This window comes from Tachypleus tridentatus, chromosome 3 (genome assembly GCF_004210375.1).
Source record: "Tachypleus tridentatus isolate NWPU-2018 chromosome 3, ASM421037v1, whole genome shotgun sequence".
In the NCBI taxonomy this organism is placed as follows: Eukaryota; Metazoa; Arthropoda; class Merostomata; order Xiphosura; family Limulidae; genus Tachypleus; species Tachypleus tridentatus.
In genome coordinates, this window is record NC_134827.1 from 38909231 (window position 1) to 38923787 (window position 14557).

The window sequence follows — 14557 nt, forward strand, 5'->3', positions numbered from 1 at the left end:
TTTCTCGGAGTAACATTTTGTGTGTGCTTCAAGTTCTTGTTTCAGTTTCGCTGCTACTTTTAATTTCACTGTTAAATATAATTCTATCTCCACAAAACACAGTCTATTTGTTTTATTTTACTTACTTTAGCCCTAAATCTGTTTAATTAACATTTGTCAGCACGAGTCCCTTTCATCAGTGTTTCTTCCAAACTATTCTTCTGCTCCATTTAATAAGATGTTTTTACATCAAATATAGTGTGTACTTTAATCACAACACGTGTCTACTCAGAAGTTGTACACTGGTGAGTTTCGTTTGGCTTGAATTTCGCGCAAAACTACACGAAGGCTATTTGCGCTACCAGTTTCTAATTTAGCAGTGTAAGACTTAAGGGAGAGAAACTAGTCATTGCTACTCACCGCCAACTCATGGACTACTCTTTAACCAACAAATAGTGGGATTGACCGTCACATTATAATGCCCCCACGGCTTAAAGGGCAAGCATGTTTGGTACGACCGCTATTCGAACCCGCGTTCCTCGGCTTACGAGTCAAACGCCTTAACACGCTTGCCCATGCCGAGCCCGACTCAGATTGTTCTCACTTATTTTAATATGACCCGTCGTAGAGGGCTCGGGCTCCTTAATATGTCACGTGCCAATTTTTTACCATAATTCACGAGTATGAATACTGACATTTCTTATGTTTATGATAAAAATAATAACAGAGAGAAAGGATAAAATTTTAACAAAACACGTCTTTATGTAACTTACAAAAAATAATTAATTTTCATTTGGAAAATTTTCGACATCGCGGTATAACTCACACATTTATGGTGCAAAAACAGGCTGACAGTATACAATGTGTATGCTAGATCTGCGTTTGTATTTAAGTTTAGCTAAACAGTTTGATGGTTTCTCGTTGATAAGAGAAGCTATGAAACACATAATAACTACTTCTAGGTTTGTTTATTTTTCACACTTATAAGTAAAGAGTTCTGTACCTTTCAGCATGTCTTCTAACAAATGTGTCTTCCTCTGAATTCATTATAAGTTTTACATCTGAAATTTAACAGTTTACTACATGCTATTGGTAGAATCTTCCCAACTGGATGGAAGACATGATAAATTGTCTTCAGCCAATGTCCAGCCCCATCATTCTGGGATTAGACTTTACCGTTTTGGTAACTTACTAGTATTCTAAATATCTGCTTGTTAAGTGGCATTCTTAGAAAGCTATATCAAGCCCATCTTGGTTAGAAGAGATGCTTTTCACGGGCCTTTACTTCTGGCAAAATAACTCTCACATTTCCTCATCCACAAATTCCAACTTACTAGTCTTGTCATAGATGGCAACTGGAGAGGATTCCAAAAGCATAAAGTTTTCAGAAATTACGGCCAGGTGAGTGTACAAGATCTTGTATCATGAGTTTAAAGGCCTATGAGACATCAGAGTTGAAATTCCAAGCTTTCAATGAAGATTTCTTTTCTTTTCCAAAATAAGCTAATGTTTTACCACATTTTGTTAAATTATAAAAGAAACACAGGGTCACAGGTTTTCCTTATCCTGGGTTAAGACAAATAACACTGAAATGGAAATATGTAATTTTTTGTCAGTATGTAAGGTACCCATGGTGAGGGGACAATATGTAAGTTGAAATACAGAAACAGTGACTGCCACAGACTGAAGGGACAAGCTGATTCTCCAGTTGCAAAATCCGAGCATAGCTAATGTTGAAGCCCAACTTGTGAATTTGTGTGGAACCAACATTTTGATGTAGGAGTATAGTACCATTCTTCTTTTATTGAAGGGGGTAGACCAAGTTTAGTCCATCTTGAGACAACAAATTAAACAGTTCCTTGTAAAACATGTTTCCACCAGGCTACTTTCACATTTATATATGTTGTAAGTATAAAAACACCAGAAAGGTTTTCACTTTCAAGAAAGATTTACTCCCTTACATTGCTACGACTAACGTAGAAATAAACTTGTGCAATTTCACGGTTAATAGATCGAATAACGAAATATATGCGACAACTAATACTGACACGAACGCTTTACGGAAACTAAATTCTTCGCTGAATAACCGGTACTTTACTAATCGAAAACATACTGCAAGTTTACTTACATTTGTAGGACTCATTTATAACTCCTTTGTTTTCAAATATTGGGATGAAGCTCTCGATTGTTGCGTCATCATTACAACCAACATCTCCCTCTAGTAAACATACTGGAACTATAGAGGATATAACAGTATGAAACATGAAAATTTTAAACGAAAATATGGCTAACGTAGATGAAAATAAAACTGATAGAGAAGAAATTAAACATTACAGAGAAGGTGTACTGCCACCTCAGTTTTCTGGAGGACCAATGGGTTTAGGTAAATGTTTTTAAAAAACGACTATTTCACAAGTAAATATTTTAACTATTTATCGTTGTTTTCCTACAGACTAATGTAGGCCTTAGCGCTAACGTAATCTAAACATTTTTAAATTAAGATTTAAGGCTTAGATATGTAGTAACACTACATTGCTAAAACACAGTATGTAACTTACAACTAGTGAAGTAATAATAAATTGAGTTTTCCTATCTAGTTGAATTGTTAGGTATTATTATTATTGTTACTAACACTCAATATTGAATAAAGTAGAACTGTCTTCTGAGTTACTTAAACTTGTATATTTAATTTAAATCGGATATATGCTTCTGAAGGTCATTAACCAGTGTTTATGTAGCAAACAGTTTGAAATGAAGCATCGTAAAATTTCTCATTAAGCAATGGTTATGTAGAGATATAAAAATTAAACAAACTGCAACTCTTACTCAAGTAATAATATATATATATATATATGTTTAATTTCAAATATTAAGTAGATGTTATTGTTGGAATTAATTGTAGAAATATTACCATCAAAACAGTTTGTCTTATTTTTATGAAATTCCACTTTGGTTGGTATGGTCCTGGTTTTTAGAATGTTCTAGAATTTAGGTGTGCCCTTTGCAGACATCTGTGTGACCAGGTTTATTCAATACTTTGAGTAACTGACTACCATAACTTAATACAATGGTGTTTAACCAAGCAGGTTAATTATCACACAGCTTGGAATGACTTGATGTAGCTGTTTCCTTTGAAGTTGGCTACAGGATGATGTGATGACTGTTACATCTATAACTGAGCAAAAGATTTCGTACCCGACAAACGGAAACAACTGAATGCAAATGTAAAGTCAGTGTAATTGAAAGGTGAACCCCAAGTGACAGCTGCTAAGATATTTACAACAAATTTCTGGCCATGAAGAATTATCTTGTTAGAGATGTATTTGTAACAAGAGTAATATAATATTCTTCACTTAATAAACTATATTACTTACACAGTTGTTTATATTTTTTTTGTAAATCTGATCGTTATCTCAGTTTTATAATTTGAAAATCTGGTCGACTGAACTTAAGAAGTCTTAACTAGCTATTAATCAGACTATTTAATCAGTAGGAATTACTGTACAAGCAATAAGAAAAGTCAAATATTTAAACCTTGTAAAATATATCTAGACTATGCATAGTCGAAATTAGACTGATTATATAGACTTGTACAGACAAATACCATGGTCCTGTATTGCATTAAGTGTGGGGTTCTTTAATATTTCCAGCTTACGGTCACACTTCTCTGTAAGCCTAGGACTTTTCTAATCCACCTATACAAGAAGTAGTTCAAACCTTGTAACTTCACCATACTATTCACTGTGTTACTTATCTGTGATACAATATTTATATATTATACATGCAAATAAAAGTATAATTGTATTTTGAAATTACATAGGGTTAAACATTACTATATTATAATTAAAAATTATGTTTCTGTATATTAGGTCTGTAGTGAAGATAAATGTTGACCTTCGAAGGGCCACATTACCTCATTGAACAAAGTTTTGACCCTTCGGTAGTAGTAATTTGAATAATTTATTGATGAAAGTTTATATTTGATCAAAGACACTTTTATCATATAGGTAATCCATATAGAAATAAAACATTCATGTGTAGATTAAAATATGTTATATGGAACAGTAGTCTTGTTTCAGGTTATAAGTAGATAACAAATGCACATGGTTTATGTATAATCAGTACTATGTGTGATACTTGTATAACTTGACAACACTATCCTGCAGCCAGTTAAAATGCAGCTGACTTAAACAATACAACTTTTTTATTACAGTTAATGTTTCCATCAGGTTAACATTCACAATTTTTTTTAACATAAAATTATTAACATTAGTTTATATTTTAGGTTTTACATTCTACCGTAACACTTCTCTTATATTTTGTACACTAGGGATTCAGACATTCTATTAAAGCAATGCAACCAATTAATTTAACCTCCATGTGATTTACCATAATGTTCTGCTTCAATGTATGGAAGGAACCGTATAAAGTTTGTTTTATTACAACAATTTTTTTACATAGTGGGTGCATTACACAAATTAAAAGATTCAATTTCCATGTCAGTGACATTTGAAGTATATTTACTATCCAGATGTTGTCAAACTGTTTCTGTTAACAAGAGAAACAAAAAAATCACACTGCTCGAATGCCACCTCTGAATATTTAGAGCTATCTTTAAATGCTCGACTAGTTAATGAACCTTTGAATATAGCTCTGGTTTATGTCTCACTCGGCGAGCAAAACCTATTTGTAAAGGTTTATAACTGAGGTTACCATGTAACTTTTGCCTCTGCCTGAAATATTTAACTTTAAAGTCAGATATTTGCAAAACATTTTTTATTCATTAGAAACATGCTCTAGTCCTTTCTATAGGAGTGGTGATAAGATATAAGGATTGTTTTGTGAATCTGTGATGCTGTTGTATAGATACATTGTTTCCTAATGGTTTATGACATTTGACAAGCTTTCAGTAAACACAAATCTTTTGTACAGAAAAAAAATTCAGACTTTTTCTAGAAAATGATGTTTTAAGATGTGAAGTCAAAGTAGTCACTGTTCTGATGAAGTCAAAGTAGTCACTGTTCGGAGTATAACAAGATTTTCATGTTAAGATTAAAAATACTTCTGAGCATCCAAAAAAGTAACAGATTTTTTTCTTCAATAAATCTTCATATTTTATTTACTGTATTCACTACCCTAATTTTCTGTAAAGTTGGTCAATTTGACCAGCCTTGTAATCACCATCAATAATATAAAATAAATCAAAATTATCCTTTTTTTCTTTCTAGAATTACTTCGTATTGTATGAGACATTTGCTTACATTAATAATTTAAAGCTCTTAACATTATACATCTGTTTCTGATTAAATTTTACAACAAACTGTTGGTAAAGGTTCTGTATCTAGATATGTATTTTATCATGACATCAATATCTACATATATATCAACTGCTGTTATATCAGCTCTAGTCCTTTTACATAAGTAAAGGGTTAAAATTCACATTTTTTGTTAAATATTCAGGGTGTAGGTTACTGATTATAAAAGTGATGAAAATTAATAATAGAGTTGAGATGTAGGAATCTACACTACTTAAAGACTCGGAACCTACCATAGTAAGAATTGTTCACCTGTGGTCTCTTGTAAACTTTCATTACAAAAAATGAAGACCAGTGAGAGTCAGTGATATATTACTGTACTTGAAAACCAAGGTATTAAATCCTGGATATTATAAATTATATTTTTTTTCTCTATTACTGCTTTTTGTACCTTGAGATAAGTGGCATTATTTTGTTAAATTTTACTTGTTTTGAATATCTACAAGAAATACAATTTTGGTAAATTATTGAAATAAGTAAAGGTTTGGTAGTAACATTATCATCGGCTAATTCCATATGAACCGATTATAAAAGTTGAAAGAGAACAATATTACTGTTGCTTTGAGAATGATGGATGAAAGAAGTATTTGTTCCTTTCACTATGTTTATTTAATACAAGATAAAAATTTGGAAACTTTGACTCCACCAAATGTATTGTAACAGCAAGGAGTCAAAATAAGGATCTGTAGTTTAAGTCTACAGAATGTTCAATGTCCAGGTTTGATTGATTACTTTATAATCCCTATTTATAGGTTTTTAAATTCCCAAATTTGCATTTATCTTGTTTGCTGGTTTTTTTATGTTTAACTATGAGCAAAAAATTACCTAATATGGTAGCTAACTTTATACATTGTAGTGATAATAAACTTAGCTAGTAGCTAGCTGATACGGTTCATGATGATTTACTGTAGCTTTTGACTATTTGATCTCATTAGTTTGAAATGTAAAATGTTAAGCTGCAGCTGAAGATTTGTTTGGGAATATAGTGTATTTGTAGTTTCTCTGTAACTAAGTTCTCTATATATAATGAATAGTAATAACCAAATGTATGCCTAGATTAAGGCACAACCCCCCATTTAACAAGTGTGAAATTGTACTACAAGAAAAGCAGCCATTTTGAATAAAACATACATTTCTAAAACATTGCTATAAATAAACCTTTGTGTCTTTTAAGGTAATTATTCTACAAATGTGTGGAATAAAAGTTAATATTATCTGTATTGATTGTTCTTACCCAGAGGTTGGCTTTCTAAGTTCATCAGTTGTATAGTGTACAAAGCATTGAGTTTGTACATGTTACTCTCATCTGATGTTCGTGTGTTGTTGGCAGTAATTTCTGTTTTACTCTGGATTTAAACTTTCTAAAAGAATACCAAATTATTTGTAAGAAAGCTAACTTCAAGGAGTAATAACAACAGATCTTAACTTTTTTCAAATCAGAAGTGAGAACATTAAAAACAAGTTTAAAAGAAATTGTTTTCCATTGTTGTTTCTAAATATAATAATCCTAACAACAACTGATATTCTGTATGTTATGAAAAAACCCATAAACTACAAACCCTTCACAGTCTTTTGATTTTTAACTCAGAATCAAATGTTTTAAAAATGGCAATTTACATCTATTTTTCTTCTTCCACAACTTGAGACCTTTGTCTCAGTACCAGAATAAACAGTTGGGCCTGATGACAAGGGATGCAAGATTACTTGAAGTGTTATTTATACATGCATTACACACTATTAAAACTTGTGTTTTAATTGCAGAAAGCTAGTAAAACATTAGAAACTAGTAGGCCTAACATTTGTAATAAAATCACAGAAACTGTAGATGTTTCTTTTCAAATTTCTCTTAATCTGTCTATTTGGGAATCAAAATGGAGACTTTAGCAATATCCTACTTAAGCACTATTTCAAGCATGATTAACATAAAATTATCAAACAGGTCTACTTGCATGTTCAGATAAGATGTGTCTTTAGAAACAGTCTAGGTTAAAAGAACTTTTCAACTTTAAATACAAGGTACTTTATTTGTGTGCAAGTTTGCACATGTGAAATGCAACCAGGGATGTACTGGATATACCACTGGAGTTGAATTGAAAGTCAGTGTATGTTTGCAGTAGTAATGTTACCAGCCACTGTCTAAACAAAGGTTATATTGTGTCCACCTGGTTTTGTTTTTTTCTTGTCAGTGTCAATTGCTGAGACGAATTACACCTCAGAATGTTAAAATCACTTGCTGTTAAGCTTATTACCCAGAAAATGAGTGTACCACCATCAAGTCTTCAAGTGTGAAAACGTACGGGATAGACCATGACCTTTGACCATTCACAGACTTGAGTTTAACCTTATTAGTAAACTTGAATCATTTATTACTATTAATATCATTACTGTAAATGTGACAAAACAAAGGTCACTCCTGGGCTATTCAACAAATAACAAAAGTCCAGTGTGACTTCACACATCCAACCACCCTACAGTTAGGGTGAACAGATTTGCAAACCTTAAAGTTTGAGGTCTCAGAACTAGAATACCTCATTTTTCTAAGAGAAAATTATGAACTCATGTTATGCAAGCAAGGGGTACCATGAGATAAGAATCCACATTTCTACAAAAATATCTTTACAAGAAGTTTGGGTAACTTGTTTTTAGCTAGGAGTTTGACATAAAATAGTGAGCAGTTGTCACTCATATTCACCTTTGAGTTATTTTAAATATTTCACAATTTGAAAAAGTGAATACTGAGTGTGAAACCCATCTGCATTCAACTGTCTGTATGTGTGAAACCACTTTATTATTGATATATACAACAAACATAGAACCAGCTTTGGAGGAAATAACAGAATGTATTGTGTTATTTTTAACTGAGTCACAGTTCATTCATCCAATAGAAAACCAGTATCTCTTCATTCACAATTTGAAATGACTGAATAAAAGTATAAACATGTTACAGATTACTGACAGAAATGAACACCAGGACCCCAAAGAGTCAGGTCACCCTAACTACAATTAACTAGATTTTTCCAACACTATTAGTGTAGATTTTGTAGCTAAATGTTTGTGTGATACGTTCCTTTTAAAATATAATTCTACTCAGTCCACACATTTTCTGTTATTTAGATAACAGGTAAATTCCTTGAATACTAAGTAAAGTAAAATTGGTTAATCTGTGTTCACATTCTGTTACATTTCAATAAATTATTTTTTGTAAAGCTTCTCTAATAGAACTTTTGAAAAGTAAGAATGAACTAGCTTCTAGTTTTTGGGACAACTCTACCCAAAATTAGGAGTAATATATTAAATTGGAATAATAAATAAATAATATCATAATTCTAATGTGTAAATACATTAAATTGGAATAATTACACTTCACTTAATTAACACAATATAAAAGTTGTTATTGTAGTTGGGTAACACAAATCAGTCATTCCTGCATTTCCCAACTGGCCTGATGAACCTTGTTATTGTGTGATAGGCCTGACTGATACTAGATATAATGGTGTGGTTGACATATTCTAGATTCTTCTTTTGTTTCATTAGTAAGTTTTTATAGTTAGTGTAACTTTAAAGCTATGCAACTTGACTGAAGGTCGTAACACAACACATAAGGCATTAAGTACCTCAGATCTAACTTTCATGTTGAAATCAGTGTAACCATCTGCTATTTGGATAGTTTATTATAACTAATATTAGCCTATGTCTAACCCTAGATATAGCATAGAGGAAGTAAAATAATAATAATTTATGTCATGCTTTAGAATTGTTTTAAAGCACCACTGCCTGCTTCCACTGAAAATTTGTAAAAAGGGGTGTAAATTGCAGCTTAATATGATTGTAGTTACATCTTTATGTGGTGTATTGGTAACTTGTGGTTAAGGTGTGATTTTTGGTCTTTATATATCACTCATTTTACAAAGTCCAAAAAATTGTTAATTATTTATAAGTAACGTGTGATTTGTTCCTTTCTTGTGGTACTGTTTTGTTGGGAAAGGATCACATGAGGATTTCTGTGTTTTAGAATTGGAAAGATCAAATGTGAGATTAGTTTGTAAAATGTACATGTAAAATAATTTGATAATTTTTTAAAAATCAAATCATCAAATTCTGTTTTTTATCTTCAGTTTTGGTAAAACTAAAAACATTTGATTTTATTGTACCTAGAACACAATAAATCATACCAAAGTATTTTATAACATGAAAAAAACAATAGATAGCTCTAGTGCAGTCTTATAACAAAATATAAAATTTTGTACTTTGCATTGAATAATTTTCACATGTTATTGTGCAGGTTTAAAAGTAAGAGATGTGAAATAAGACTATTATACTCTTGTTCAGGAGATCCAAACGATCGAAGTCTAAGACATGTCGAGCAAGAGATTCTCATTCCACAGAAGATGCGAGAGAAAGCGAAAAGAGAAAATTGTGTTGAAGTAGTGAAAGGTAGCCTTGTTTGTTTACACGAGATACATTGAGACATCAGCATGTGTCTAGACACAACAACTGAGATGTTTGTAGAAAGCTTGCATCAGTTTACAAACTAACATTGTGTTTTTTTTAATGTCTCATTCAGTTAAGGTAACTTACAGACTGGCTTTTCTTTTATATTCATTTCTGTAAATTAATTTGTAGACATACATCTGCTGTTGTTCTATTATTCACTCCACGTGTGTTTAAATATAAAACCTAACTCGGTTATGTTCCTTTTTAAGGATTTTCTTCCAGTCCATTTCTTGAACATATAGAATTTTTACAGGAGCTTTAGAAACATAAGTTTAAAAAATTATAAATAAATTGCGTGATATTTTAGCAACTTTGACCATTCTATTTGTTATTTTATCCAAATAAAACATTAAAATATAAAATCAGTAGCAGTTGTTTTCAACTGTAGTAAAAATATCATGTTTGATTAATGTTAGATACTTAAAATCTATATATAGAATTAAACAGAGCTTTATAAATCTTTAGTGTTTTCAAATTGTTAGCTTGTTTTGTGCCTATTCAGTAATTGGACTATTTTTATAACTGTTTTAAAACTGCTCAGGAACAGGAAACATTCTGTTAAGGTTTAATTTTGTTTGTAGAGTGATCTAGTTTCTATTAAACACGAGTCAAGTCTTAACTTTTGAAACTTGTTGCTGTTTATTGGCATAAAAAATGAAAAACAGTTTTTGATGGATATAAAGTAATTTACTCTTATTATAAGTATAATCCATGGTAGAGATAATTTTGAGATCTTACAAATTGATATAAAGATTTTATAGAATATCTTTCAATATTTGCATAATTTCAGACTATTAAGCCTGTCTAGTGTAAATTAAGTGATGACTAGACTATACGTAATAGATATATAACACTTTGGATGAAAGAAGATACAACTTTATCATTTCTATGTCTTAAAGGCCTTTTGTCATATATTATGTGTCTTGTTATTTATTATCAATTTTTATGTGAACTTTTTTTACAGCTTTTGAGAGTTGTTGTAAAGAAGCAGGGGTGTCGATGGTTGTGAAATGTCAAAAGGTGAATGAGGAATTGCAGTCTTGTCTCACAAAATGGTAAGTCATCTTTCTTGTATTAGGTTAGTTTCCCTGTCTTGTCTCACAAAGTGGTAAGTCATCTTTCTTGTATTAGGTTAGTTTCCCTGTCTCGTCTCACAAAATGGTAAGTCATCTTTCATGTATTAGGTTAGTTTCCCTGTCTTGTCTCACAAAGTGGTAAGTCATCTTTCTTGTATTAGGTTAGTTTCCCTGTCTTGTCTCACAAAATGGTAAGTCATCTTTCATGTATTAGGTTAGTTTCCCTGTCTTGTCTCACAAAATGGTAAGTCATCTTTCATGTATTAGGTTAGTTTCCCTGTCTTGTCTCACAAAATGGTAAGTCATCTTTCTTGTATGAGGTTAGTTTCCCTGTCTCGTCTCACAAAATGGTAAGTCATCTTTCCTGTATTAGGCTAGTTTCCCTGTCTTGTCTCACAAAATGGTAAGTCATCTTTCTTGTATTAGGTTAGTTTCCCTGTCTTGTCTCACAAAATGGTAAGTCATCTTTCTTGTATTAGGTTAGTTTCCCTGTCTTGTCTCACAAAATGGTAAGTCATCTTTCCTGTATTAGGTTAGTTTCCCTGTCTTGTCTCACAAAATGGTAAGTCATCTTTCTTGTATTAGATTAGTTTCCCTGATGAATGCTAACATTCATTCATCAATCTGTACACCAATGGCTCAGCTGGAAGTCGAGAGACTTAGGATGTTAAATATTTAATATTTGTGGTAAACACAACTCCAGATAGGTTATGTAGTTTTGTGTTTAACAACAAACAAATCATTTGATTTACAAAAATACTGAACTACTCTAAACTAAAATGGACCAAACTTAATTGTTTTAAACAGCATCAGTTTATCAGGATACTGTGACTTGTTACACAGTAATTAACAAATGTTGTGTAATACATCCTGAACTCTGTTTTAGAGAGACTGAATGATAGGAAAATGAATTATTGGAACATGTATTTAAGAAAATATAATTTCTAAAATAACTTATTAAAGAATGAATCATAAACTTACTGTGAATAACAAAACAGTACCTGAAATATACTGTTAGTCACCAGATGGTGTTTTCGTTTGGTTTGTTCAGGTATAACGACACTGAATTTCGGAAAAAGTGTACAGAGGAATATTTAGACGAACGATCAGAGTATCGGAGAACAGGAATAAAAAAAATTAAACGAAGAAAAGAGTCAGCGACGTTTTAATGTTATTTTGGTCAAAACGTGTTTATCTCCTATGGTAGTTGATTCTCAAGATGTTATATTTTATAAAAGGACATTAAATAACATCTTCAAAAAGATGTGTACACTTGAGTCCTATGGTCTCTTAATAGCAGCATTAAGTAGAAATTTATATTTAATTTCTATATCATGTCAGTAATGTAGGATGCATGTGTGGTTTATAATTTAGTGGCTGTAGAGTGTGACAGATGTAACTGTTATACATTTGGTTAGTAAAGGAAGAACCTTTGTGGTGTGTTTGTGTGAAAGTGTCTATTAATCAAAAAAATATATCATGTCTTATGATTGTACTAGTTTCTAAATATTCCACAGAAAGCATTCTGTGGAGGGTGGAAATGTCTTACGGGTGATAGTTTCATCACACTGATTTCCAAGAAGGTAAACTTTCAACCCTATCAGTTGTTTCAATTAGAACTTTACACCTCTTATCAGTCACCAATATTTTCATAGAATATCTTTAACAGCATCTTGAATAATCCTAAAATTGTGAAAGTAAATGCTACATACAAAAATGTAACATTTTAAGACTATACAGCTTGTATCTATGGTTTTGGCTAAAGTCTTCTGAAGTTTGACTTCCTATGAATTTATACCACAGGGGTTAAATACATAAACCAGCAAGTCATGTGACTACAAACAATATAAAGTAACAATATGAAAGTCGTATAACCAGTTATTTTCTGCTTTAACAGTGTTGATACCCATACCAGCCATTCTGAGATACATTAGTATAATCAGATATTGTTTTTGGAAAGGGTATGTATCAGAACTTTCTGACCCAGAATATTCACACATTTATGTACTTCAGATTGTGGGTGTAGAATTTCCAGTATTGGGGAAACCTTTATCCACAGTGGCATTGGAAAATAAAGGAATACTGATCAACTTAAGGGACTTGGACCATCAAAGAGATGTTCGATAACTCATATCTCAGCTGTACAAATACAACAGTCAGCGATAAATGTACTACAATAACTAAAATTATCCAGATGAAGGCTAGATCAATAGGGCATGATTTCACAAAGATAGACCTTCCATTCTTACCTTCTGTTTAACCATCACACACCAGAGAGCTGGATGTTCGCGTTGTTCCATGTGGAGATATTATGGTGAAGTCTCTGTGGATTAGACTGTCGACACCATTTTCCTCATAACCTAGGTGAATTGTTAGAGGAGTAGTGTGATTTGAACACAAGTCTTATAGCAGATTCTTGTGCAGTGGAAACCAAGCTTATTGTCAAGGTGTATGATTATTAGGTGATGCATGGCTTGGTATGGTGATATAGACTGGTCTCTCCAGAATTAGTTTACTTTGGTTTACATAACGTCTGCATCTGATTCATATAAATATTTCAAAGTTTTTCTGTGAAAGTTAACCTCTGTCTTTCCAATTTCCTGAATCTCATTATTAACTTATTTAAATTTCAAGTGTTCAGTTTGAGAACTAGTTTTAAAAAAGGAAACATCTGTTTCACAATTAAATCAAAACCTAATCCTGTTTACTGGTAGTTTAACGAAACACAATTTGGTAGATACATCATACCGTAACAAGATTGGTCACTAAACAGTAGTACACGATCCTCGTGTTTCAACTCGAAGTATCAAGTTACAAAATGTGGCATGTCTCCATTGAAAAATACATTTCTAGATGTTCCTCACATCTAACACATTTGCTCCCAATGTTATGTTTGTGGAATTTCATATTAGCCCAACTTTGTTTTATATCAAGTAGTTTTTCTGCCACATTTATGGCTAATAGGTATAAATGTCTTTTTTTTTATATACATGTAAAAACGGCTCATTTGGGTTAAGAAAATATTTTACGTAGAGGAGCGAACAACGTTTCGACCTTCTTCAGTCATCGTCAGGTTCACAAAGAAAGAAAGAGGTAACTGACCGGAAGCTGACCACGTTTCTTTTTTTTTTAATTTCAAGAAATGAGTGACATGAACCTTTATGAAAGTCCCTTTACTTCCAGAATCATGTCACTTTTGTTTTTGTTCTAACAAGTGGTATATTTTTTGTAATAAATAACCCCGTTGAGAAGTAAAAAAACGTTTTTGACAAAGATTTACATTTTAAATGTTCGTGTAATATGTATAGATATCACATTTTGTATTGTGATATAATACATATGTATACAAGTTTTTCTACCTAAACATTATTTTAAAACCATGAAGAAAGCTTACAAACCACATTTAATTGGCTCTTTACAAATTTAAAGTACATTAAATAATGTGCTTAACATGAATTTTACAAAATGTGTCACTCAAATGTGAATTACATGGTACATTACTGTAAAACCAAGTCGTTCGTACACAAGTGTCAAGATGACTGTATATATATGTGTTATTCTAATGGTTTCACTAGTACCATAATTAACTTTAAACTGTTCTTAAACGACAGGTAAAACTTTATTATAGTTACTAGTAGACTGAAAACAAGAGGACAGTCATGATGAATGTTGTTTAGAGATATAATCTCCTTT

The 14557-nt window shown here is 31.6% G+C and overlaps 1 protein-coding gene across 1 annotated transcript; it reads left to right on the top strand.

The window, feature by feature from the left end:
- Nucleotides 1–2181: 2181 nt before the first annotated feature.
- LOC143246715 (COX assembly mitochondrial protein homolog) lies at nucleotides 2182–12304 on the top strand. The gene is made up of 4 exons (XM_076493806.1): nucleotides 2182–2362; nucleotides 9624–9728; nucleotides 10753–10843; nucleotides 11916–12304. Exons 1-4 carry the CDS (start codon nucleotides 2242–2244, stop codon nucleotides 12031–12033), a joined length of 435 nt encoding a protein of 144 aa, XP_076349921.1. The 5' UTR covers nucleotides 2182–2241; the 3' UTR covers nucleotides 12034–12304.
- The last annotated feature ends 2253 nt before the right edge of the window (nucleotides 12305–14557 follow it).